General features: G+C 39.3%; 1 protein-coding gene across 1 annotated transcript in view; it reads left to right on the top strand.

Moving 5' to 3' along the window:
* Positions 1–2,665: 2,665 nt before the first annotated feature.
* PCLO (piccolo presynaptic cytomatrix protein) overlaps positions 2,666–26,367 on the top strand; it is a 322,461-nt gene continuing 298,759 nt past the window's right edge. Inside the window, exons 1-3 of the mRNA XM_069035466.1 lie at positions 2,666–2,907; positions 8,760–10,011; positions 21,409–22,800. Of these exons, the coding sequence (XP_068891567.1) occupies positions 2,666–2,907; positions 8,760–10,011; positions 21,409–22,800 (2,886 nt within the window). The remainder of the gene's footprint in view (positions 2,908–8,759; positions 10,012–21,408; positions 22,801–26,367) is intronic.

A 26,367-nucleotide genomic window follows, 5' to 3' on the forward strand; every position in this document is an offset into this window, starting at 1 on the left:
TATTGAGTGAATTTATTGTGTTTTGATCTTACTTGTTTTGTCTGCATCTATACTCAACTTATGCCATCTGATTTTAAACAAAAGACAACTTCTCCATCTGAGACAGAATCACTAGTTACTTATTTGGCTTTGAATAAAGAAATATAGGGAGGTTGTTTGTTTAGAAAACTTTCATTTGGGAACATTATAAACTTTTAGACTACCCAACTAAAGGATCACCCACCACAAAATATTCAATATTTAAGAGTATCATGAATGCTCACATTAGTAAGTACCAGAAAACCAAATGTTTTCACTGATTAAATCCGTCCTTCCCCATCTTTGTTTTGCACTTGTCTCCTTCCGTGCAGCAGCACCTTGCACACCTATTCATAATTAAGTACATGATGTTCACTTTTGCAAAATGATGTGGGGATGTGTATTTGCTTCCTTCTAACACCCTTAACTGGACTTGGTGTCTTTCACATGCCAAGGGAATCCACCTTCCTTCAGGTGTGACTGTGTTGTGTGTTGCCTTTTCCACAGGCCCTTCTGATGTCTTTACCTAGAACACCCTGTGAAGAGGCAGCCACTTACACTCATGTCATACTACTCAGAGAGTTTTCCCTCTGTGCTTTGTCATGTTCTCTTCCAAGCTGTTCTTTTGATGTGTAACTTGTAGTCACACAAGAGAAAAGTAGGAACCCCCAGCTGCTACTAGTTTCATCATTTGCTGTGAACCAGTACTGGAAAAATGATCTCTGATTGCTACAAGAGCACTATAAATATTTGTACAGTATCCTTATGTAGGTCATTTTGGGAGCTCATCTGCATACAGCTGTGTCTGAAGCAAAGTACTAATGGAGCTAAAGAGGGAGACAAGCAAGTGTACCAAATGCTGTCACATCCTCATTGCTAAAACAAATGATATTTGTGAAGATCTAGTTGCTTAACAAACACATTTGAATATGCAAAATGCAGCCACAGTTTAGTAAGATCTCTATAAAGGCTTTGGTAAAAACTTGGCTCTGATCAATGAGGCAGGAAAACTAGTGGCAAACACCACGGCACTTAGTGGCTCTTTGCCATGGCTTTTAGGGATTAGCTTTGTCCTCTAGACTTCTGGGTCTCTGAGTGAAAGCATGAGCTGTAGGAGAGTAAGACAGAGAGCACTTAAAACAGTTGGATATACAGAAGCTTATGGCACTAAATGGGATAGATCAAAGGGTGATGAGGCAGTTGATGCTACTACAAAGTCAGTCATCTTCAGAAAGTCACTGGGAAAGGTCCCCAATGACCAGAAAAAAAGCAAGCACTGTACCCATCCTCAAAAAGGAGATCCACAAGAGAACTACCAAGCAGTTTGACTAATGTGGCTAGTACTCTTCCTGGGAAAGCAAGTCCCTTTAGAAGCCATGTCCAAGCAGACAAAGGACGAAAAGGTTATTAAAAACAGACAGCATGTAAATTACTCCATCAGGCTTTCAGCATGATCAACTATAGCATCCTTATAGCCGAATCAGGGAGACCTGTACAGTGAATGAAAAATAGACTGAACTATCAGGCTCAAACCGGTTGTGGTTATTTGCATCACGTCCAACTTCTGGCGTGTTACTATTTGTATCTTTCTGACTAATGATATGTAACGTCTCTGCTACTGATGTGAGCAAAGGCATGGAATACACCCTCAGCAAATCTCAGGTTGGAGAAGAGTAGATAGACTGAAGAGCAGGGCCACTGACGGTGGGAGAATGGGCTGGTACGAAAGTCTTGAAGAACGACAAGTGCAGGGTCTTATATCTGGGAAGGAGTAACTCCATGTATCAGGATGGGTTGTCCCAAAAGCAGCTTTGCAGCAAACATCCAGGTGACATGCATTTCAGCAGTACATGGTTGTGATGAAGAATGCCAGAGGCAGACTGAGCTCTGCTATCTCAAGTGTGGCCAGAAGGTTGGAGAAGGTAATTCTTCTCAATATATTCAGCAGTTCTGAAACTGCATTAGGAATACAGTGTCCAGTTTGAGGCTCACCGGTCCTGGAATGACACTGACATGGTGGGAGTTAGTCATCGCGATAGTAGTCCAGTACAGAAACACAGACCCAGAGAAGCTGTAAAATCTCCATCTATAGAGACATTCAAAATTCTGCTGTTCAGGACATGGAGCAACCTAAGATCATTGATTGATTCTACTCTGAACGGGTAGCTCGGGGGGGTGTCCTCCAGGCGCGTCTTTCAGTCCCTCTTACTTCTTGCTTTGGGCGAGAGAGGCTCCTTCAAGCTTTAACTGCTGGCGAGCACGTCCTCGTACACAGAGGAGAGGCGAACGGGAGGCAGCACCCGCGGGGGCGGCAGCGGGTCCCCGTTCGGTCCCTGAAGATGCGGCGGGTGCGCGGGGCGGGGGCGGCGGTGCCTTTAAAGGCCGGGGCGCGGGGCGGGCCAGGAGCGCGGGGGGAGCCGCCCGCCCGGAGCATGCGCTGCGCTGCGCGGGGCGGCGGAGCGCGGCGGGCGGCACCGCCGCACTCCCCCGGCAGCAGCCAGCGAGCCCCAGCCCGGCCCCGGCGCTGCCGCCGCGCGGGGCCGTGGTGGCGGCCGCGGAGCCCTGAGCGCCCGCGGGGGAGCGGGGCTGCGAGCCGCCCCCCAGCCCGGTCTGCGCCCGAAGGGAGAGGCGGCGAGCCGCGGCGGCCATGGGCAACGAGGCGAGCCTGGAAGGAGGCGAAGGGATGGGCGCCTTCCCCGAAGGGGCGGCGGCAGCCGGGGATGGCGGCGGCCCCGCGGCCCCCTTGCAGAGCCTGGTCCCGGCCGGGGTGGAGGCGGACCTGAGCCAGCTGAGCGAGGAGGAGAGGAGGCAGATCGCCGCTGTCATGTCAAGGGCGCAGGGGCTGCCCAGAGGGAACCTCGCCGGCGCGGAGCCGCCTCCCATGCAAAGGCATGCACGGAAAATCTCCCTTCTCCCGCTCCTCCCTTCCCCCTTCTCCGTCTCCTCGCGGTGGGGCGGGGGGCGAGTCGCAATACGATCTGGGCCCGCTGCACCCGGAGCCGGCGTTCCATTTTGCTGGCAGAGGGAGGGAAGGGGTGGCTGCACGGGCTCGGGCACCAGGACGGAGCCTGCACCCTCTGGCTTTCCCCACTACAGTGGTCTCTGATAATAACGGCGGTGCCCGGTTCCGTGGGCTGCGCCCTCTTTTCCTCCCTTGCACTGATCTGGAGCACGGGCAGTTTCTGTGTCGGGGCGGAGAGAGATGTGCAGACACCGTTCTGCTTTTCTGTGTGCGGCTGTGTGGTTTACGGGGCTGGATGCCCCACAGCTCTGGTAGTAGCCAGGGAAGCTCTCCCTGGGGCTGATGGGTTCTGCAAGCGTCTGGAGAGAGAGAGAATCTTGTTGAATCTTCCAAAGCTTTTGGGCATAACATATTTGCTGGCCGTTACTCTGCCAATTCTGAACCTCTACAACTATCATTTGGCTTCATTAAATAGTCATGGATTGAGGAGGTCTGTTTCAGTCTATTTTTTCCACCCTTATTTTTCTTCTCGGTTTTTTCTTTTTTTTTCCTTTTTCATTTGGAAGGGGAGAGGCCAAATTATAGATTACATTGATTGCTACGGCATTCAGTGTTCTTGGATAGTCATGGCTTTACCTCACTGTGCCTCTCCGAAGGCTGGGGTAATTTCCTTCCCCGTTCTTTCCCTGCCCCTCAGCGAATTCACAGCCCGACGTGCAACAAGCCCGCTCCCCGCTCCTCAGGGCTGCCTCTGTCTGTGGTCCTGAAGCACCGGCGCTCCTCCGGCCCCGGGTCGCTGTCCGCGGTCGTGAGCCACCAACCCTGCCCGGCCCCGTGTCGCTGTCCTCGGTCCTGAACCCCCCGCCCAGCCCGTCATGCAAGGCCAGCGCCTCTGTTGCTCTCCGACTCCGGGGCTGGGTGTGTTGTTTGTCTTGAAGGAGGAAGCAGAAGGGGAACCTCCTCGACTGACTGTTTCACGGTGCATTGACCTCACCCCACATAAACGCATATTCAGTTTATATAATTTAAGGTTTATATAAGTGAATTCTAGAAGAGAGGCAAGGAGGGTGGGACTAAATTAATTCTTGGGTAAATTACTGGAGTCACTGAGATTATACCTGAGATGATGGTCTCCATTTTTTAAAACTGGAAGTCAAATCTTCCTATTTTATGTCTTGCTTAATTATTGATCACGCATTAGCACTGTGTGTAAAATAAAATTTTCCATTCAATTCAGGTCTCTGCACAGCTTCTATAGGTGTTAATGAGGAAAAGAAATATTCTTTAGTTCCGGGAAACTAAGCTCAAAATTCCCTTTTATATAATGAACAAAGACACAAGTACTTTGAAACTTACTTTTTACTGGAACATTTGCATGAAAAAATAAAGATAAATGTTCATGGAAGTCTTTAGAATAGGCTGAACTCATTGCAATGTGAATATCTCTGCATTTATAAATGGCTGCTTTCCTGCAAAAATATTTATATGAGAAGCTACTTTGATCTTGTTAGCATACCATACTTCCACCCTCTATTTAAAGTAAAGGGACTCTAAATTTGTGAATGACAGCCTTTTACCTTACGTCAGAATGTCAACTTTGACTATTATAGCAGTTCCCATCATAGTATCTTCGTGCCTGTCCCACTGTAATGAAGTTACTACTTGTCTTGTCTCTTGGTTCGTGCCTTTATATTCTCCTCTTGCTGTCTGCTTCCTTTGCTGTTGAGATCTACCAAGAATGTTAGGGGTAATTATCAAGAACCTGATCCAAACAAAACCTTTGGAGTAAGACTCTTCTAAGGATTAAGGATCGCCCTCTTCCAGACTAAAACTGCTGCTAGTTTTTTTTCCTTTTTTTTTTCCCAGTCCAAATGCTAAGCAATAGAGTGTGATCAAAAGAGGAATTCAGGCTTTCCGTTCATATAGCTTTGGATTTTGGCAGTGTCCTTATTGGAGTGTCTGTTAGTTTTTAACATGTTAACTGGATTTTTCCTTTGTGATTCCCATTATAACATTAGAGTCTAATAATTATTTCCTATTCTAAATTCTCTCATTCCTGCACCCAAAGTAACTGTAAAGTATACATATTCCTCATGATTGATGGTATCCTGAGGTAACAATTTTTGCAAATACAGAATTTTTAATAGTAAGCAATATATGTGCCAGTTAACATACTTGCACCTTTACCACCTTAAAGTCGATGCTGTACATTCTAGAACTTCTGTAGGCTTTGAGCTTTTAAATCTTGTGAATTTTAATATAAACATTTAGATTTAGAGCACCTAGAGTGAACTAATTCAAATGTATCTACTAATTTTTTTTAATTGAACATTTTATTCTTGAGGTTCCAGTGAGATGTTTAGGATCTATGCAAATTTTTCTATCTTATTTCCATTGCCTGTCTTCAGAAAATTAATGGTTGGGAAATTTATCTGAAACAAACACAGTCAATTTGTAAGCAAGTTCCATTTGTTCTAGCTTCATCAAATGATTCTGTAACTGTGCCAGTGTTCACTTCCTGAGGAGTTATTCTGTATCTGAAAGGATTAGATGACCAACTGAATATATCTAATACAGATGCTTGATGGCGCTTGTTGTTTTTTTTTTATTCCCCCAGTTCAATAAGTTGGTCACAGTAGATAGCAATAAGAAAAAAATTGCTGCATTTTGATAAGAAATGCTAAGAAGTCTTGATGAGTGTCACACTTATGAAGTATATTTATGGTGTATTTTCCAGAAGAAATATGTATTTTTAGTGTCATTGTTCTGTTGACCAAAAAAAAAAAAAAAAATTAGCCACTGGGCTATCTTACCTATCTTGTCTGTAGATACGAAAAGAACTAGCTATCTTTATGCATTATTACTGCATTTGCCTTTGAAGTTATTTATACTGATGAATAGGGAAAAGGCATGCCCTCGGTCTTGAGGTGACGCCTTCTTAATAGGTGTTTGTAGTTATGGAATTGAAGAACTACACTATTGGTCTTTTTGTTAAATCTCTGCTTACTCCAAAGTAAGCTTTGATTTGGCTGTAATATGTAAATGAATAGAGATGAGTTCCATGAATCAAGACCAAAGTGAGGGGAAACACAGTAGCACAAAGAAAAGCATTCTGTGAGGGAGAACTAAATTATTTTGTTTGTTGGGTCTGGTTTGAAGGCTTTAAAACAATTGTGGGCTTTTCATGATTCAAAATGCTTGAAAGTTAGAAAATTCTTGTCAAATAAATACAAGATTTAGTTTGAGGAGTCTGATTCTCCAGCTCAATTAAAATTTTGCAATGTCAGTCTGTTGTTCGTTGTAAAATGGTTGTAGGAAAGAAGAGTTCAACTCTCAGGTACCTGAAACTAAATGGAGCAAGTCCTGGCTTTTGACAGAAGTAACCTTTCTCAAGAAGCTTGTCTTTTCAAAGCTTTTTCTTCCACTAGTTAACCACGCTCTGTCTCCATTGCTTAGAAACATTGTTATGTACAAAAGCAAGACAAGTCAGGTCTTCAGAATACACCAGCAGCCTTGAAGAGAAACACCTGAATTTATCTCCTAGATTCATGGGTTTTAATCTCATTTCAGGTCCTGATATCTGATCAGGTGGAAATTTATGGAACACATTATTTGATAAAAATGCAAGCTGAATCAGAATTCTACTCTAGTAGGGATCCACAGTTACTTTTTCTTGATAATTTTCCAGTTAAATTTCTAAAAGCAGTTGGGGTTTTTTGCTTGTTTTTTGTTCCACCCCCCCACCATTACGCTCTAAGATTTGGGCATGATACCCTCTTTCTGGACCTGAATTTCAATAGTAATGTTGACTTCTTTTCCCTCCCCTCCCTTTTCACTCTTACCGTTGTTTAATGAAACCTTCCAAGAGTTTGAACATTTACAAACATGAATGCTGGAAATGTTACCAAGCTGCTGCTAACAGACCAATTGAAATGTTTTCATATGGCAAGCAGTGCCTCCTCAGATAAACCTAGAGTGCTTATCTAAATAACAAGAAACAGAACTGCAGGTAGACCTACCTAGCTGCTAATGAGAGTATAAAATTGTTCTTTTAGCCAGCAAAAATGCCACATATTTGGAAGATTAGATTATCATTGGGATTTTCTAAACTCTCCTCTTTGTGAGTTAATCAATGTTCACTGACGCCAGTGGAAAAACACCTACTCACTTCAGTGGATTGCACATGAAGGTTGTAAACTTCCAAGTATTGCGGTCAATACGTACACAAGAATGGGAAAGGATAAATGGAGTTGTGGAAGGCTGGAAATAGTTTGTCCTTAGCAAGTATTATTTGTGGAAATTTTAATTAACAGAAAAAGTCAGATACAAGATTATGAGAAATCCCATTATGAGAATTACATGCACAGAAATTTCTATGAGTTAGCTTTGTCCTTTTGTCTTGCCATTGCTAGCCATGTAATGAAATCTAAATATTAATCAGAAATGCTGGTAAACTCATGGTGACATTAACAATGTAAAATACATTTTTTAATGTGGCTACTGTAGATGATTCTGCAGACTTCTGACAAAACTCTTAAAATTGTGCATTTATTCATTTATTTGTCAAGGAATGCAGTTAAATGTAATAAGTGATTATTTATCTTGCTCATGAATACCCAAGAAGAAATTTAATGTCTGGAAAACTAAGATCAGAGTTGAATCGTTTTCTCAAAGTGAAAAGTGAAAATTTTATAGCTGCAGCATTTCTGTGACACTGAAGAGAGCACCATATCCTCCAGCAGAAGCTCAGTGATAGCACTGAATAGAATATTTTATTACAACCCTGAGCATTAACAGCGAATACAATATTATTTCCCTAGCTACACCCCAGTATAGCAACAAGTAAAATACTGTGCCACATATGAAGCCGTGGTCTTGATTTTGGTTCCTACATTCTTAATTTCATTTTCTCCTGTATGAACATATAACAAAATACTGTTGCAAGGATTTTTTCCCAATTCTCTACTGTAATAAGATTTGATTTTTTTTTTTTTTTAAATATATCCCAACAGTGTGAATTGTTGGGATGAAGCTGAGAAGGACTATGGTAGCTATCTGCAAAGAAAAAAAAAAAAAAAAGGTTCAGGGCTGACTGTGAACTGACATCTGTTTTATCTGATGGAAGACTCTTCTGATTTGTGAATGGATGGGTGCCAAAAGAAATACTTTACATAGAAGCATGTACTCCTTAACATATATGAATTTTAGGAGTTTAAATCCCTGCTGCATATTGAATTGTAAATATATCCAAATTTTGTACAAGTAGCCTGAGCACAAGTACATAAACATTTTGCATTGCACATTATTTTTTTATATGGAACTATTATGTGCATTATTATATTGCATTATTATGTGCATTATTATTATTTGATCTGCTAATTTTGACACTTCTGTTTCTTTTAGTCTTCTGTCACCCTGGTTTTGTATCCCAAGGAGTAGGGGAGAGAGTTAATCATTTGGGTATAGGTATAATAGGAAGTTCTAGCTTTGAATTCTTCAGAATTCTGAAAGAAAAGGTATGTGGTTGAATGTTGTTGTATGAGATTGTTTTCTAAAGAATAAAACAATCTATGACTGAATACTTGTATGAGCATTTAAAGAACAGTGATTATTTAAATATCTTTTACATGCACCTTATTATAAACCTTGGTCTTGAAAACACTTAAGCACTGAGAAACTTCACAGTACTAGCAGTGTACTTCCAGGGTTACTGATATATCTTATCTCATTTTTCTAGTATTATGCACTATTTTAATTTTATTACATTTTCTCTCTGCAGACATCCTGAACTTGATACAAGCCGCCATCCCAGACAACCAGGTAAGCCTCCAGATCCAGGACCATCAGGTTTAAGTAAAAGCAGAACAGTAGATGTGCTGAAGACAGAACAACGGGCACCTGGACGGAGCCCTTCTTCTCTTAGTCTACGTGAATCAAAGTCCAGGACTGATTTTAAGGAAGATCAGAAGCCAAGTATGATGCCCAGTTTTCTCTCAGAAGCCAATCCATTGAGTGCAGTCACTTCAGTTGTGAACAAATTCAATCCTTTTGATTTGATATCGGATTCAGATACAACCCATGAAGAAGCCGGTAGGAAACAAAAAGTTACCCCAAAAGAGCAAGGGAAGCCTGAGGAGCAGAGAAGCCCTGCGAAACATCCAACTCAACCACAGTCTCCTAAGCCAGCTGTTCAACAACAAGGACAACAAAGACCTACCCTCCAACAAATGGAGTCTTCCAAGCCAGTGCCTCAGCAGCAGCCTGGGGAACCAAAGCAAGTTCAGAAACCAGGCCATGGCCAACCAGCAGATGCTAAGCAAGAGCAAGCGAAACAACCACCCCAGCCACGAGGACCACAAAAATCTCAGCCGCAACCATCAGAACCAGCGAAACCTGTTCAGCAACAAACTTCTGCAAAACTGTCATCAGGCCCAACAAAACCATCCCCACAGCAACCAGACAGCGCTAAAACGACATCCCAAGCACCACCTCCCACAAAACCATCATCACAGCAGCCGGGACCTGCGAAACAGCCATCGCAGCAGCCTGCACGGCAAGGAGGTCCCGTAAAGCCATCTTCGCAGCAGGCAGGGCCTCCAAAACAGCCTTCTCAGCAGCCTGGACCTGAAAAGCCATCTGCTCAGCAAACGGGACCTGCAAAACAGCCACCACAGCCTGGGTCTGGGAAGCCACCTCTGCAGCAAACAGGGCCTGTAAAACAAGTGCCACCCCAGGCAGGACCTACGAAACCACCTTCTCAGACTGCAGGGCCCACAAAGCCCCCAGCACAACAACCAGGACCTACAAAACCGCCTGGCCAGCAACCAGGGCCTGAAAAACCTCTGGAGCAAAAGCAAGCTGGTGCAAGCCAACCCACCGAGTCCGTCCCAAAGAAAACCTTCTGCCCTCTCTGTACAACCACCGAGCTGCTGCTGCACACTCCTGAAAAGGCCAACTACAACACATGCACCCAGTGTCACACTGTAGTCTGCAGCCTGTGTGGATTCAATCCTAATCCTCATATCACAGAGGTGAGTAATTTTCAAACTGGTGCTCACTACCAGAGCAAAGAATGAAGTTTACCTCTGTTATGTTGAAACATCAGATGTGCTACAGTACATCATCATGATAATTTAACAAGTTCAGTGAAAAAATTAATGCTATTTCAGAAAACTGCTTATGAGTAAAATGGTGAAACTGGAGGAAAAAAAAAGAAGATAGTAATTCTCTGCTCATATAGATTTAGAAATTTGTTCTCATCTCTTCATGTAAAAAGAAGAGAAACCCCAATATGACTTTTGTCTTATTTTGATTGATTTTAAGCATCTGCTCTCTATGTTTATAATCTGACTACAAAACTCATGTGCAAATATATTTCTAGATAAATAATTTTTTCTGCTATAAGAACTAACTAAGCAAAAAAAAAAAAAAAAAAAAAATCAGTCTTCATAGCTCCAGTGTGTGTCTTAGGAAAGGATGTGGAGTGGATTGGCTTTACAACTGTGTCAGTGTTCGTTAGTTGAAAGCCAGAGTCATGAGTTTGACTTGGTGGTACATGGGTTATTTTATTCTTGTGGCATAAGATCTCTGTGGACTATTTCTAATCTTGATCACCATTCTTGCTGTTAGTCTATAACATAAAAATGTTATAAAATATAATATAAAGCAATATTAGGACTTCAAATGAATTTATTTTAACGTGATGTTTGTAGTAACTTGATTTATTGCTTATACATATTCTTTATTGCTCTGCATGGGAATAAGTCTTCATGTGACTTTTTGATCTCTTCTTACTGCTTGAATAGCTTTTTGTGCATCCTGCTATGCTAATTTTAAATTTGTAATGTAGTTTGGGTTTGTTTTCAGTACCAACATTTTGTTAATTTATAGAAATTCAAGCATAGTAGACCTGGCACCAAAGGGCTAACTATTGATAAATAGAAGGCATATTTGAAAAACTCTTTTTTGGTCTTGCTTTGGTATTAGTTTAGCCGATCTGAGATGTACACAGGAAAAAGTACAGACTGCTACTGTATTTTGAACCTGGTAAATACTACCTATACATTCAAAATTGAATCAAAGAATTTCTGAAGCTGGAAAGGTCCTCTGGATATGGTGTACTCTAAGCTTCTGCTCAAAGTAGTGTCACCTAAAGCAGATTTAGCCAGTTTTGAATATCTTTAAGGATATAAGGACAGCCTTTCTGGGCAACCTGTGTACTCAGCACCTCAATGACTTAAGGACATTGCAAGCTGTTGGTTTTCTTTCCAGTGCACGTTTATTTGTGGGTATCTGGTAACAAACAGCAGACTTTTTGCATCCAGCAATATGATCTATTGATTTGTTGTTAAAATTGCAAATTTAAGCCTGAAAGACTAATTGCAGTAACCACTGATAGCACATTGCTTGGTTTAGAAGTGTAACATCTTCTTTGAGTTTAAGGAATTCGAGGACAGATAGCTGGCACTGAAGCCTGCACTGGAAAAGGAGTGACTTGAACATCTGTGTGCAGAAACTTCAGAGCCTCTGCAACTAACCAGGTGTCTATTTCAGTGTCTACATGAGGAAAGGTCATTCTGGACTGTTGGTGTAAAAAAAAATATATTTATATATAACAGGCAAGAAGCATGATGTATTGATATGAAAGTCAAAGAGGAAGTTTTATTACAAACCTTTGCCTTCAAATTCTGCCAATGTTTTTAGGCCAGAATTTCTTACATTTATTTGTGAGTGCTGAGTCTCAGTTCATTTCTATAGTGTGCTCCTGAAGCCTCTCGGAGCCCCAAGTTTGTCTTCCTTTAAAAGCTTCAGATTTCCCATGGAAATAGTCAACAACTTTGGTGTGTTCAAATGAAATAGGTTTTGAGAGAGAGTTTATGTAAGATTTCCAAGTGTTTGGAAATTCTGTGAATAACCACTAGTTTTTGAAGTAGGTACTCTGTAAGTGTGAAATTTAGGACTTTTAGACAATAAATACAGCTGCATTTAAGACTAACTGATTGCATACATATGTAAAAGAAGATTTGAATTTCATATTACACATTGAAATAAACACAGGATATGCATTTATTTCATAATGAAATCATTTCAGTAAATGAAGGTATTGGACATCTAATTTATTCATCTATTAGTTCCAATCTCCTGACTCCCACTCACACTATTCTCATTTGCTCAGCTTTGTACCACCAGCTGTCTTGCTGAAACTTCCTTGTGGGTGTCCTGCTCCAGTCTGCCATTGAAGTATGACAAAAATCACATCTGACTTTATTACTGAACATTGGGATCAAAGTTAATAGAACCCATTCCGGCACATACAAAAAAATTCACTTATTTCAGCTGCCAAGGTTCCCTCTTAAGTTATTATCAAAATTTCTTTCTAGTTTGTTTTCTTTAAGTATTTAGCTTATTAACAAAATCTGCTGATTCCTCTTTTACAATACTTTATCCATTTCTTCCTGTCTATCAGGAAAATCATGGTTTGTGACTTGGCTGTCAGTTTTCTTGTTTATGGTGCAAGTTTTTTTTTTTATTTTGGCTTCTTTTATTTTAAGTTCTTCTGAAGAATTATTGACCAAAAATCTGTGTCTTACCCATTTGCTTACTGACTTTACTGTTGTACTTTGGCTTTCTCTGCTGTTCTTTTTGCCATGTTTCATGATTCTGGAATTCTGCATTGTGCTTTTCCCATGTCCTTTATAACTGCTGATTTTATTGCTTATGTTAAACACATTGCTGATTGGAAGCAATAATTTCAAATTGGATGTGAGGAGTGGAATCCATTTGTTTAGGAAAAAAAATTGACTTTTATTCTCTAGCATTTTCCCTTGTGCAGCTGCTTGAATTGCTTTCCTAAGATAGTCTTCTTACAAGGTAGCTCAGTCTTCAAAACTAATTGAGTGAATAATTTTTCCAATATATATCTTTCTATATTTGTGTTCTGTACTTCTACCTGATTCTGAAAAGAATTTAACAATCTTTAAAAATGGCTTAGGAAGTAGATTGCATACATTGTAAAACCATTATAAAAAGTGCAGATAAAAAAATGAATTATTTTTATTCTTTTAAACCTCTATTTAAAATGCAGTAATATATGCACTCTGTCTGTTTTAACTCACTAGAGAACTCTGTAACTAAGAGCAGAAAGTGATACCTGTATTGCCACAAGGTCAGATCCCTTGAACTGTTTCTCTGAACCATCTGACATTGCAGTCCTCTTGGGGAAGAAGGATAGTTGGTATCTTGCTTTTGTACAGCAGTCTGGAGAGAAAACACACCATACATAAGTGTTCAGTAGCATATGTCTCTCTAATCTGTCTAGGTATTCATACTCCACTCATCACCATGGCACATGACTGCCTAGCAACAGTTGCATAAAGTAATGGAGAAAATTATATAAGCAGGTTTGAGGACTGGTACTCTATTCCACTTTCATGTATATCAGAACCTTGTAGGAAGTGCATATTTTAGTACATGGAGACTTATTTTTCTAATTTTTTTACCATTTTATTTTCCCAAAAGCAATCCCATGAGCCATTAGCAACAGCAACCAGTACTTCCCAAAAAAGATTCAGCCCTTCAGAACATTCGAATAGGAGTAGGCTTTCTGAAAATGAACAAAGACATCTTGAGGAAAAAAGGCAACAAGCATGAACTGCTATAGTTAAGTCTAAATGATCAGTGCATATACTCAATAGATGGAGTAAATTTTCATTCCCCATGAAGTAGTTATTGGAAAATAAGTGCAACACAGAGTGAGCAAAGGTTTAAAGTGTAATAACAAAGTCATTACATTCTTTATGATGGTCATCTGTAAAGCTGATGATCAGGTAGAGCGTTAAAGCTGTTAATGTTGGACACTTGGCTGTGTGTGGGCTCTCCTACTTGAGCCCACCTCTGATGTATATCTGTGCACATGTGGATGCCTGTCTTCTAGGTGGTTTTTGAGGAGGGATTATTCTACATGAATTTTATCTACATTAGATCATATTTCATCCATTGTTTTGGTGATCTTTTGAGAAACCATTCAAAATTCATCGTGGAGCCAGATATAATTTTATACATAGATACTTAATGAAACTTGTACATTCAGATAATGTGAAGCTGTGTATTGATGTAGGATTTGTTTACTTGCCAAAAGTTCTTCTTGATGGAGGTAAAATGAATTCTAAAAAATACTTTATTGTTTGTGACTATTTTTTTCAAACAGTGTGTCTATACCAAAGCTGACTTTCCTAATGGAAAAAAGAGGAGGGGTAAAAATTCCAAGAGGAGGGATAAGAAACCCCAAACAGTTGCCTATCTCAAAGTGGACTGTATGGTTTCTGATCAAATAGAACTTTTTACTGGATTGCACATTTATTTTTCAATTCAACATGAAACATTTTTAACCCAATCTGAACTATTTTCTTTTTTTGTTGTTATTGTAAATTTTTGTGGGGGAGGGCGTATCTATTTTTTTAACTTTTTTGGTAGGGCTAGAAATTTTCCGTATCAATTGTACTACATTCTATTGCCTTTTTAAAAATTTTTTCCTTTCTTTCTGCCTCTGTTTTTATTTACAATAATATCACAACATTTAATTAAAAATACAATATTTTAGTTCAAATCTTTGTAATGATTTTTGGTATTTGTATTTGTTTTTATTAAAGTCCTGCAGCTCTTAATATCCTAAACATACTTGGGCATGAAGTAGGGTCAATAACTAAACAGAATTTAAACAGTCAGAAGAGCATTAATTTTCTTCAGTTGTTTTCATTATTTTTAGGTTGTACAGGGAGAACAATATATAATAATTTAAAATAAGGAAGATGGATATAATTCTTGTGGTGAATCCAGATAAGTTTTGTTTATACTTACAATAAAATTAATAGAAATTAGTCTATTAAGTCTTCGTTGATTACATGACAGTAAGGGAAGCTGTTGGTTGAAGTATTCCCTGTGGTTTGCAGTCTAGACCCTGCTGTGTTGTAGTAGTGCATAAGAACCAGAATGCAACTTGGACTGGAAATTATATAGAAACAAGAATAAAACTGCCATCACTGTGGATAGTGATATGCTACAAAATCTTAAGCTTTTTAGTATCTGGAAGAATAGCTTTGAAACTGTACACCCTGTGTGAACTTGGAGAGGGGAATATAAAGGTTATATAAGTAAAGCAGAACTAACTAGAAAAAAAATCTAGGACCTAAATCTGATTATTAGCTGTTGTAATCATCATAAGTTGTAGAGAAATGAGTTTAAAAAAATTCCAACAAAAACCAAAACTTTTTTTAAATTTTTCAAAGTATTAATTTAGATACCGGCTCTTAACTGTGCTGAAGTAAAGCTAGAGGAGTTCTGTAAAACTGATGGACTTTAGTCTGCATTCAGACTGATCAGAGGGCAGATGCAAACAAGACTTGTTTAGTTGTCATTTAAAAACCATGAAAGTGTGAAATATTTGCTTTGGTACAAAGAGTACTTGGGGTGTTCCAATGTTACTAACACTGCAATTTCTATGCAAATGGAGATTATTCACGATTTTTGTGATGAAATGAAGTTAGTATAGTTCTTATAGCTCTGCCCCTAGCCACAGCTGCCACATTTGGGAAAATTGTAAAGATCCTCAAATAGAAGGGTTATGGAATTATAGAATACTGTTTCTCTCCATGGAATATTCTTAAACAAATTCCAAAATTGTTTCTGTCTTAGAGGAAGACTGCGTGCCTACAGTTCTGCTTGACTTTAAGGATTAGATATAGGAATAGTGGTGATGCCCGGTGGTTTTTTTCCCTCTTTTTTTCCCTTTTACATAAGGGGCAGAACACAGAGGCAAAACCCCTCTGCATGGGGAACAGTTTCCCAATAATTTAATTGAGCAATATTCTACAATATGTTGGAGTGTTTTCTCATTAGTCTAGAAAGCTGGCCCGTCCAGTTTTTAACACAAGTAAATAATAAATTAATCGGCATAGCTAAGATGTCAACTGCAGTCAGCCATCTGTGTCAGTATTGCTGTTGCTCAGCAACTGTAATTTACTACTATGTGAGGCCATGTGATGTGGAGATGGTGTTTGCTGGGCGGTCACTGGGCGGGCAGCACGGCCCAGCCCTGCTCTCACCAGACAGCTTAATCCTTTTCATGATTTGCTCAGTGCAGCACAGATGAACTTTGTTAACCTTCTCTTTGCCGCTCTCTTGATTTGTAGTTAGATTTTTTGTTAATCATTCATGTGTTTCTGGTATATCAAATCTCAGTGAAGTTGATGGAAGCAATGAGCATTTGTTGCATTGCTGCATGATGCAGTGCACTGAGCTGTTTAAAAGTCTTCTTCCTTGCTATGTGCATGAGGCAGCTTAATCATATCCTTGGCTATAAAAAATAATTTTTAGATATCCTGAGATACTGACATTCAAAAAAAAAAGTAAAAAGATTATGTACACTATTTTGCTTTATGATTCTAATTATGTAAGCTATAAAAGAACAGTTCTCCAAATATTCATAATTCATGTGCAAACTACAGATTTTTGTGTTGGTAATTTAAGCAGAGTAGTGAAGTATGTTTTAAGATTGTAATAACTGCATAATATAATTCACCATAGTGTTTAGTAGCTTTAGAATAGCTAAGTAACATTTAAGAATAGTTTTTCAATATGTCTATTTAAAATGTTTGCACCAGCATTGGTTTAGCACCAAGCTACAGAGCTTGTAACCACTGCTGTGGTTTGTGGAATGGATACCCATGGACCATGCTGCTGACTAGAATCTAGTGTCCTGTTTGTGAGCATCTTGAGTCAGTGTTCCCTGATAAACTCATCTGATACTTGAAAGGAAGGTAAATACGTATTTTGTAGTGATGATCTGTTTGCCTGAAATGAGGATCAGTTGCATACTGTGTACAATAGGTAAATGTTTGATTCGGTGTAATTACTTTGAACAGCTGAGATCTTATTCATGGAAGGATGGTGTAGAAGAAAAAACTTTGTCTCCAGTATTGCACAGACTTCTTTAGAAGACATTTTCACTTGTATGTTGGTATACTAATTTAATTTGGCTTGTGATAGTTCTTTTTTGTTCATAACAGGATTTTCTGATTTAGTTTCTTGTCTCACACTGCACAAAGCTGCATAAAATCGTGTGCTTGAGCACTTTATTTTTCATGTTTCTCTCATCATCTTGGCAAAAATGTCTGTGAAGAACCAAATTTGGATTCATCTCAGCTCTTTGAAGTTTCCAGGGACCAAGTAAGTTGCTGTGTTTTCAGACTAGAAACTGATTTTGTCAATAAAGCTTTGGAGCTGAGGAATTTCAGCAAAGTCCACTTACATATCTGTGGTAATGTAAAGGCTTTATAAATCTTTACATTTCTATTAATATTAATATTTTATGTATATCTTTAAGTTTCTTTTTATAGCAGCAAATGACTGGTCTAAATGAGAATGAGACCTGTTCCCTTAGAGTGCAGCTCTGCTCTGCAAAAGGACTGTTAAAATGGCTTCTGAAAGCCACATTCATATTGTTTGCCAGTAATTTTTATATGAAATATGTTCAATCTGCAAGTCAAAATTTATTTCTCATGTACATTTGGAATCATAGAATCAACATAGATTCTCTTCCTCCCCTAAGTCATCTGCAGGGATAGAAATTAAGCATGCCCAGGCAATGTGCTTGCTGACAACTTTCCTATTGCTTTTGATGAGTTTGTGTTGTTAGAACAAATCTGAACCCTTTTTGAAGAAAGGAATAGACACTAGATTGCCTTCAATTGTGTTGGCTTTGTTTAGGATAGAGAGCAGGACTGAACTGAAGTTCTTATTTGTTATTGGTGTCAGCTGTTAGCTTGACTTTCTTTATGCATTCATCATCTATCTAGTGTTATAATTTTCTTCAAAGTAATTCTCCATGGATGTTGTTAGTAAAATACTGAATAAATTCATTTAGTGCTTCAAACTAGAAGAGTTGATGCCATGGTTGCTGAATACATAAAATAGATTTTAATTACTTTGTTGTTCTGAGGGCACATAGTTTCTACAGCAGTTAGAAAACAAAGCAGCTTTTTTTTTTTTTTTTTTTTTTTTTTTTTTTTTTTTTTTTTTTTTTTTTTTTGTTGAGGAGTTGAAATCTGAACAAAATTGCTACATGAAATCTGCCAAATTTATGGTCCTAGTTATGGCACTTAGACTGGCATGGGTCTCAGAATGAAGAAAATCTTACAGATTTCTTCTAGAAATAAGACCCAGCTCCCACCCCTATATACTGGTTAAAAACAGACAGCTTGGGTTTCTCAGCATCAAAGAGGAATCTCCTTCACAGACAGGAACTTCTAAAGCTCACAAGTTCCTCTGGAAACTTTTGCTTTTTAATCCTAAATAAAGGTATTTGAAATGCGGAGAAAGAAACCAGGAAGTCACAGAACTGCTGCCCAGGAACACCTTTAAGGATAGAGAAAAAATTGTATTTTTTGGTATCTACAGCAGCAGTAAGTTTTACTTCATCTGTAATAATGTGTAAGAGCATCTGTATTAAATGGAGCCTGCTCCTGTTAAAATTTATGGAAAATCTCTGTAATTCCAGTAGAACAAGCAGGCAAGTGTTTGATAGAAAACTATATCACATAGCACATTTCATTTTGAACTCCTGCTGTTCCAGCCACAGGACTATAGTTTGTGCAGCTTTGTATTTGTTTGAAGATGTGTGTAACCTATAATTACTTGAGGGTTTTGGCACTTAATTCCTCCCACTAAAATGCATGGGAGGAATTCTATGTTTAAACCAGAAAGATTTAAAAAATAATACAAGTTAGTGAAACTTCCTACATTTTCCATTTTGAAGTTCAGCTGAAGGAGTAGCAAATTCAGTTTTAGTTTTGGAGGCTTCAGTTTCATACCAACAATGCACATATATGTGTATATGTATATAATTTTTTTAATAAGGAAAAATTAATGGTTGAGGGTTAAGGTTTTCTCTTCTGCACAAGGTTGTTTTGAAATCTGTAGCATAGAAGTAATGTTTGTTTGGACTCCAAGTAGGTAGTGGAATCAGACTGGACCCAGCTGCAGGTTGAGGACAAACTTAAATGCTTATAAATACAATTGGAATCTGCATGACTTAAATAAAAGAATTATTCAAACTATTCATTTTGTAGCCCCACCAGCCCTACAGCTACTTCATTTGGGGCTTTAAAGGTGATGTAGTGACTTTTAGTTAGATTTCCTGGAAGCTGAATGACAACAGGTAGGCACCTTTTATTGCCGTGGTGTCAAAAAGAAGCAGAAGCAGTGAATCCCTGTGGAAAGTGCATTTTTCAAATATCTGTAAAAAATTCTGTGGATAGAGGAAAAAGCCATTCCTTGCTTAGGTCCATTAAAAAGCTCCTCACAGGATCTTGTCTTTCTCCACTGTAGAGTGGAGCCTATCTCCCGAACATAAGAAATCTTAGTTTCTTTGCTAAGCCAGACCACTGTGACAGCCTGGTCTTTGATTACACTTAAACCCTATAAAAACCTTAAGGATTCATCCAGAAATGATATTAGTATGTATCTAATTAAATTATGTTTCTACTATCTAAAATCAGGTAAGGGAAGTGATCACTAATCAAACAAAATGGGAGTTAAGCTAAATGTAATCCTTGCTCAAGTCCTCTGTACAGGTCTGAACTTAATTCCTTTCATAATTCAAAGCAGAGCTTAAATATGTGTTCCAGGTTTTTTTCAGTTGTTTTCACTTTTTAATAGTCATTTGCTATATGGTTTGCAAATAGATCAGAGAACTGTTTAAACAATCTAAAAAAAATTGCACTGAAAATGGAAGATAAAGAGCAGCCTTATTATGAATGGTAACTTTACAGCTGAGGCCAAAATTTGGCATTGCCTTATGGAGCTGTTAGTAATAGTGAATTTGTATACCAGAGTGTGTGTTTAAACCATGTTTATCAGAATAATTGAAATAACTGTGTTTTAGGGGGCTGCATCCAGCTCTTAATTTTTGCTGCTGCAAAAATCCAAGGCTGGCAAGGCACACCAAAGTAATGAATTCATTGCCTCTTTCCATGACATCAGAGCTCTTTCCTTCCAGTGAGCTCCAATATTACACAGACAAAATCTTTCTTTGCATGTAGTGCCTCTATTTGTTCCATGGGGTGTGGTAGAGATTTCATAGCATCACAGAATCATTTATGTTGTAAAAGATACTGAAGGTCATTGAGACTTGAGTGAGAAACAGCATCCAGGAATCTTCACCCTTAAGGGAAAAGAGACTTATGTTGTGTGTTCTCCTACCTGTGGTTCCCTCTGTTGCAGTGGTGTGTGCAAATGCTGTAGCCGGTACCCTGCGTTTCACACACAGACTAAAGAATAGGAGAAGAGCTACAGGTGACCTGCTTGAATAGCTGCTTGCAGGTGCAGGCCCATGGGACTCTGTACCATATTGAATGGCATTTTTGCTGCCTATAATGTTTCTGCTAGTGATAGAAAGTGTGGAAAGTAGAACATGACCACGTTTTAGGCAGTTTGATCCTTTCTCCGATGGTGAAGCTGGGCTTTTCTGTCTTATCAGAAATATGATTTCCCTCTAATGTAATACTGCTTGGGAATGACAAAAAATGTTTTGAAGTTGTGAGGTACTGTAATTGATGAGAAGCATGGGTAAATACATTATTTGCCTTACTCCTTCTCCTCTGTGTGAAAAGAGGGGCCCATTGTATACAGAGGTACAGTAATTACCCTAGAAACTTCTAATAACAAAGGAGCTTTGGGAAACCTAATTATGGCTCTTGAAATACCATCAGGGCTCAGGCAAAGCTCCTCACTGATTTTGGATGAAGACTTGCCCTCTGAAATTGGTGGTAAAGCTTAAGTCTGTGTTATTATAAACATAAATGTAAACATAATGCCAGTTTACACACCTTTGTGCCTAATTCATTGGATACATATGTACTGCCAATACCTGTGCTCTGTAATTTAAACCATTACCAAAAGCATAAGCTGTGTGAAGAGCTTGATAGATGTATGCTTAAAGATAATTATGCATTTACTGTTTTAATTCTGATTATTGTTTTCTGTCAGCAGACTTGATGTGTTCAACTATTTTAGCAGTATTTGTCATTATTCTGGCAAATCATTGCTGTAAATGAATCACTGCTGGTTCCCATGAAATTCCAATGCATTTTTTTCATTCTGTTGGGTTTTCATCCTCTAATATTCAGCTGTGTGTAAACTGAATGTGAAACCATTAGAATCATGGGTTCAGTGATAGCTTGACTCACAGCAATGTGGAGAAGAATTAAAATAATCAGCTGTGCATGTTAATTGCAAAACATTATTAGTGATATTTCTCCCTTTTTACACAGAAGTTTCAAATATTGCAGCAAGACCTATATTAGAATAACTTGCTATTTGTTTTCTTTATTAACTTTGTCTTATCTTAATTATAATGCCTTTATTTTTTTCAGATCAGTGAATGGCTCTGTTTAAACTGCCAGATGCAAAGAGCATTAGGAGGTGACCTAGCAGCAGGTCATGGTCCTGGGCCACAGCCACCTGCACCCAAGCAGAAGACACCCATTCCACCTTCAACAGCTAAACCATCTCCCCAGCCACAGCCTGTTCAAAAGAAAGATGTTACTTCAAAACCTGATCCTTCACAGTTAGCAGATCCGAAAAAACCTCCACCACAAAAAAAGCAAACGCCCTTGCCTGGGTCTCCCCCTGTAAAATCAAAACAACCCTGTGCAGAGCCCACTGAGATCTCCCAACAAACCAGAGATGCCACTCCAAAATCTGATCAGGTCAAGCCAACACAGGCTGAAGATAAACAAAAACAGCCCAGTGTACAGAAGCCTACGGCAGACACTGTATCTACCTCTGCAGCACTAGAGCAGAAACAGGATGTGGCAGGTCCCAGACCGCCAACTCAGCAGAAAGTGACAGACTCCCCAAAGCCTGAGCTAGCAAAACCGTCACAGGACACTCATCCAGCCGGGGATAAACCAGATTCCAAACCTGTTCCACAAGTGTCTCGGCAGAAGTCAGATCCCAAGCTTGCGTCTCAGCCTGGGGCTAGACCAGATGCTAAAGCTCAAAAGCCTGTTGAGCCAACACAAACAAAAGATCCTAAAAAGTTACCAACAAAACCAGCCCCAAAGCCTGATACAAAAGCAGCTCCCAAGGGCCCACAAGCAGGGGTAGGACCCAAGCCAGGGCCAGCACAGCCGGCACCTCAGCCGCAGCCACCTCAGAAAACTCCGGAGCAGTCAAGGCGTTTCAGCCTTAATCTGGGAGGCATCACTGATGCCCCTAAGCCTCAGCCTACAACGCCACAAGAAACAGTTACTGGGAAACTCTTCGGATTTGGAGCTTCATTCTTCAGCCAGGCCTCAAATTTAATTTCCACAGCGGGTCAGCCAGGGTCTCAGACATCAGGCCCCCCTCCTGCAGCAAAGCAGCCTCAGCCTCCACCACAGCCTCCCGCCCCTCAAACAGCCCCCAAAGAGACTGGTCAGGCTCAGCCTCCTCCAAAAGTTGCTCCTGTAAAGAAAGAAGCCAAGCCTCTTACAACTGAAAAATCAGAGCCATCAAAAGTGGATAGTGTTTTGACTAAAGGATCTGATTTAGAAAAGAAACCTGGTTTGGCTAAAGATAGCAAGCCTCAGGCTGCTGAAGCTAAGAAACCTGATGGGCTGTTGGAACCAGAGAAAGCCAGCCAGCCTGAAATGTCTTGTCCTCTTTGTAAAACTGGACTAAATATTGGTTCTAAGGATCCCCCCAACTTTAATACCTGTACCGAGTGCAAGAAAGTTGTGTGCAATCTCTGTGGATTTAACCCAATGCCGCACATAGCTGAGGTAAGGCGACGGAGTCTGTGTTTACCCTGTATTCCTACCTACAGGCTCCCTGTGCTGTGGAGACATAAATAGCTGGGTTTTAGCTATTGAATTGTTAAGAAATTTTCTTGAGCATTTCATCATCTGAGGTCTTTTAAAATTAAGGATCTGTGTTGTATGAAGATCCATTTCAGAGACCCACTTGTCAGATAGTACTTCCGATGAATTTTTGGCGTATACGGAGGTCTGGTATAGGTGGTTGCTAGGGCTTTGAGACATAAGCAGATATGGTTATGAACTCCTATGAAATTGGTGCTGCTATGACACAGCAAACTACTGTACTTTCAGTCTAAGCTTCTTTTTCATATACTTCTGTGTTGTCTGCTAACATGTACTTGTTTAATCAGTGCCTCTGATTCGAAAAACTATTGAATGAAGGAATGTGTTAATTCTTAGTTATTGCCCTTCCCTCCTGTTTAATATATCCCCAAATTTATTCCATTAATCTTATTCTGGCTCTGGAGTCTTTGCATATGCTGATGCGCTCATTAGGAAGGCTGATGTTTGAGTGATACCTGTGTGGTGAAAGATATAATTTTTTGGCAAGAACAATGAAAGGCTCATAAAGTTACTTCATTCATTAAAGACTGTCATTTTGAAAGTGCTTTTTTCTGTGATTGCCTGAGACAGCTACTTATATTTAAAAGAATTACACGACTTATTTTCAACAGTTTCCTCACATTGCATGCTTTTACCCACTTCTTTTCTCCATGTAATTTTTTTTTGACAGGGGATTGGAAACTTTATACTAGCTTAATTGAAAGGTGGAGCCACATCTTACTTGCCCTATGAATTTGGCAGGTTTAATTCAACAGAAGCAGACCACCTAAAAATACTTGTGAGCAGTTGAAAAGCTTAAGTTGGTCTGTGCAGCACATGAAGACTGTGGTTATCAATGTTCTGCCTTTGAAATCTGAATGAATAAATGACAAATGACTGCCAGGGTTAAAGGATATCACATATCTGCCTTAAGGTGAGAATAAATGTGGGAAGAAATAGCACACTGCAGGGAAAATACTGCTTATGTTGTTTGCATATGCTCTTTGCTGTGGATTATTTTCTGGAATATACTATTATTTGAGAGGTCTTTGTCCTACTGTAATAAGCACATTTTATCTAATGCCTGAATGTGTTGTCTAATGCATTTGGTCATTCAGGTCAGAAAGAAAGGCCTGAAAATGCAGGAAGATTGATCGAAAATTGATTTTTAACATTGTTTATGCACTGAATACCATCAAACACACACAATGCTTCATCATTGCCCAACTGTGTGTAAGCACACACACACTTATGTGGGTTTAAATGTGAAAAATGCGTAGGGCTTTTTTCAGAGGCACACTAGTATGCATACACAGAGTACCATGGAAACAAGATGTGTCAGTTCTGGTGAAATGCTGCTCAAATGACAACTACGCAAGTCCTGGTGCATGACTTGCCTTCTTAGAGTTGACTTAATTGTGATGGTGTGAGCCTGCCTTGTGGTGTGCAGACAAGTTTCCTGGAATTCTTCTGGTTAAGATGAGAAGGCTGGTACTCAGTTTCTGTTTTTCCATCACTGTTTTTGTCAGAAGATTCTCTCTTTTTCTGTTCTTTTTAGAATATGCAGAGCTTGAAATATGATTGATTTTCTTAATCTGACTTCCTCATGCCTTTCTTTGTTTCTCTTTTGGTTCCTGCTTGCATTTTCTTCTTCCTTGTACTACACATTTCCACCTCTGTCCACATTTTCTGCCTTGCCTTCTTTTTTCCAATCAATTTTGCTAAAAAGTGGCAACTTACTTTTCCTTCACAATAGGAGGTGGTTTAGTTGGCTGAAGGCATCCTGACTTTTCTTTGCATAAAGATTGGACAGACAGAACAGGGAGCTCATCCTTTCATCTCCCAAATGAGCTGTGTAAATAATGTATTTATGCTCAGATAGCAATTCCTTCCCTGCATGCACAGTATACAGTATATTCCTTTTACATGACAGAAACATCATGGTGAGAAAATAGTTTATGCTCACTTGCATACTCTTTTTGTCCACCAAGTTCTTCTAATGTGTTCAGTACCATCTTGGAGGTTTTATTTACTTGTCTCTTTCTTTGGGGGTTAGGAAGGAGAAATAGAAATGCTTTTTAAAATTGGTCTTTCTGGTGGTTTTCTACCTAATTCTTTTATTTCTATACTGTGTATTCAGATAAAAAAATACAATTCCAGAAGCTACATGCCTTCTTGGCCCCAGAAGTGATTTTGGATGAACAAACATAATTTTAGTTTTTCTTTGGGCCTGCAGATGTATCACAGTTATTCTGACAGTTGCTTCTGTGTCATCTACAAGTTGTTTCCTCAGTAATGGCTGAAAATGAGTGGAGTTTTATTGTCTGAATGATGGCTAAACCCTTGTTGCCAACAAAGCTTATATTAGGCTACATGATAAGGATCAGTCCGATGGAACGGGGAAACCAGTGTTTCACTCTCAAATGGAGAGGAGAATCTAACCCCTGGGGGCACTTCTACCTTAAGATCTCTCAGCAGGGAGTTTTTTCCAGCCAACATGCTGCTGTACTGCAAGACATGGCTGAGAGTTCTTTTAAGGGAAGAAGGTGCTTTCTTGCAGTGGCAGTTGTTTGTTCTTGTGTGTATGTGACAGAAATAACTTTCAAAAAGTCTTAGAGCTGCTGCAGTCAGTCCTCTGATAACCCCTCTACTGCAGAAAATAGAACTAGACTCTTACCTAGTCAAAATCAACAATATGCTATTTACTTCACTGAAGTTGTTTTGATTTGTGCAAGCAGAGAATTAGGCTAGAATACTTTTTCTTAAAATGAGCTGACTGTTCTTTTTCTCCCTGATTTGTTGATACAACAGTCAAACAGTTATTTACTTAAATGGTAATTTATCCATGATGCAAATAGCCACAAACGATTAAATAAATGACACTTGATACATTTCAAAGACCCACAGGACCATGGGAGCCCTAGTGCATTAGCAGACTCCTTATTCTGCCATTTGCTCAATGGGGAGGAGAACTGTTTACCAGCTCCGTAATTAGCTTTCCAGCTCAGGTAGTTGGAGCAGCTCTATTTTTAGTAACAAAGCACAAGATCACAACTGCTGAAGCCAGAAATGAAATGTGTGGCAACGACCATTTTGTGCATTTAAAACTCAGTGAACTGTTCAGAATATTGAGCAGGAGCAGAGATGGTTGTCTATAATGTAATTAAGTACGTTGAGGTCAGGAATATAGAACCTGTGATCAATTAATGTAGTAATAAAACATTTTAAAAAAAGATTTAAAAGCTAAACCAAGGAAAAATAAGATAATCCAGATTTTTAGATTCTATATGGGCAATAAGAAGGATAACATCTTTATAATAGAGTCACGTTATGAACAGAGAGAGCTGAAAATGTGAAGTGTGTATATGTGACCATGCTAATGGATTTAATCTAATAGAACTGCCAGGAGAACAACAGAAGCACTTTTTAGTCTACTGATAGCAATAAAATTACCTGGAAAGGTACGAGGAAGTAAAGAATGTTCCTTGT

This window comes from Aphelocoma coerulescens, chromosome 1A (assembly GCF_041296385.1).
Source record: "Aphelocoma coerulescens isolate FSJ_1873_10779 chromosome 1A, UR_Acoe_1.0, whole genome shotgun sequence".
NCBI classification, from domain to species: Eukaryota; Metazoa; Chordata; class Aves; order Passeriformes; family Corvidae; genus Aphelocoma; species Aphelocoma coerulescens.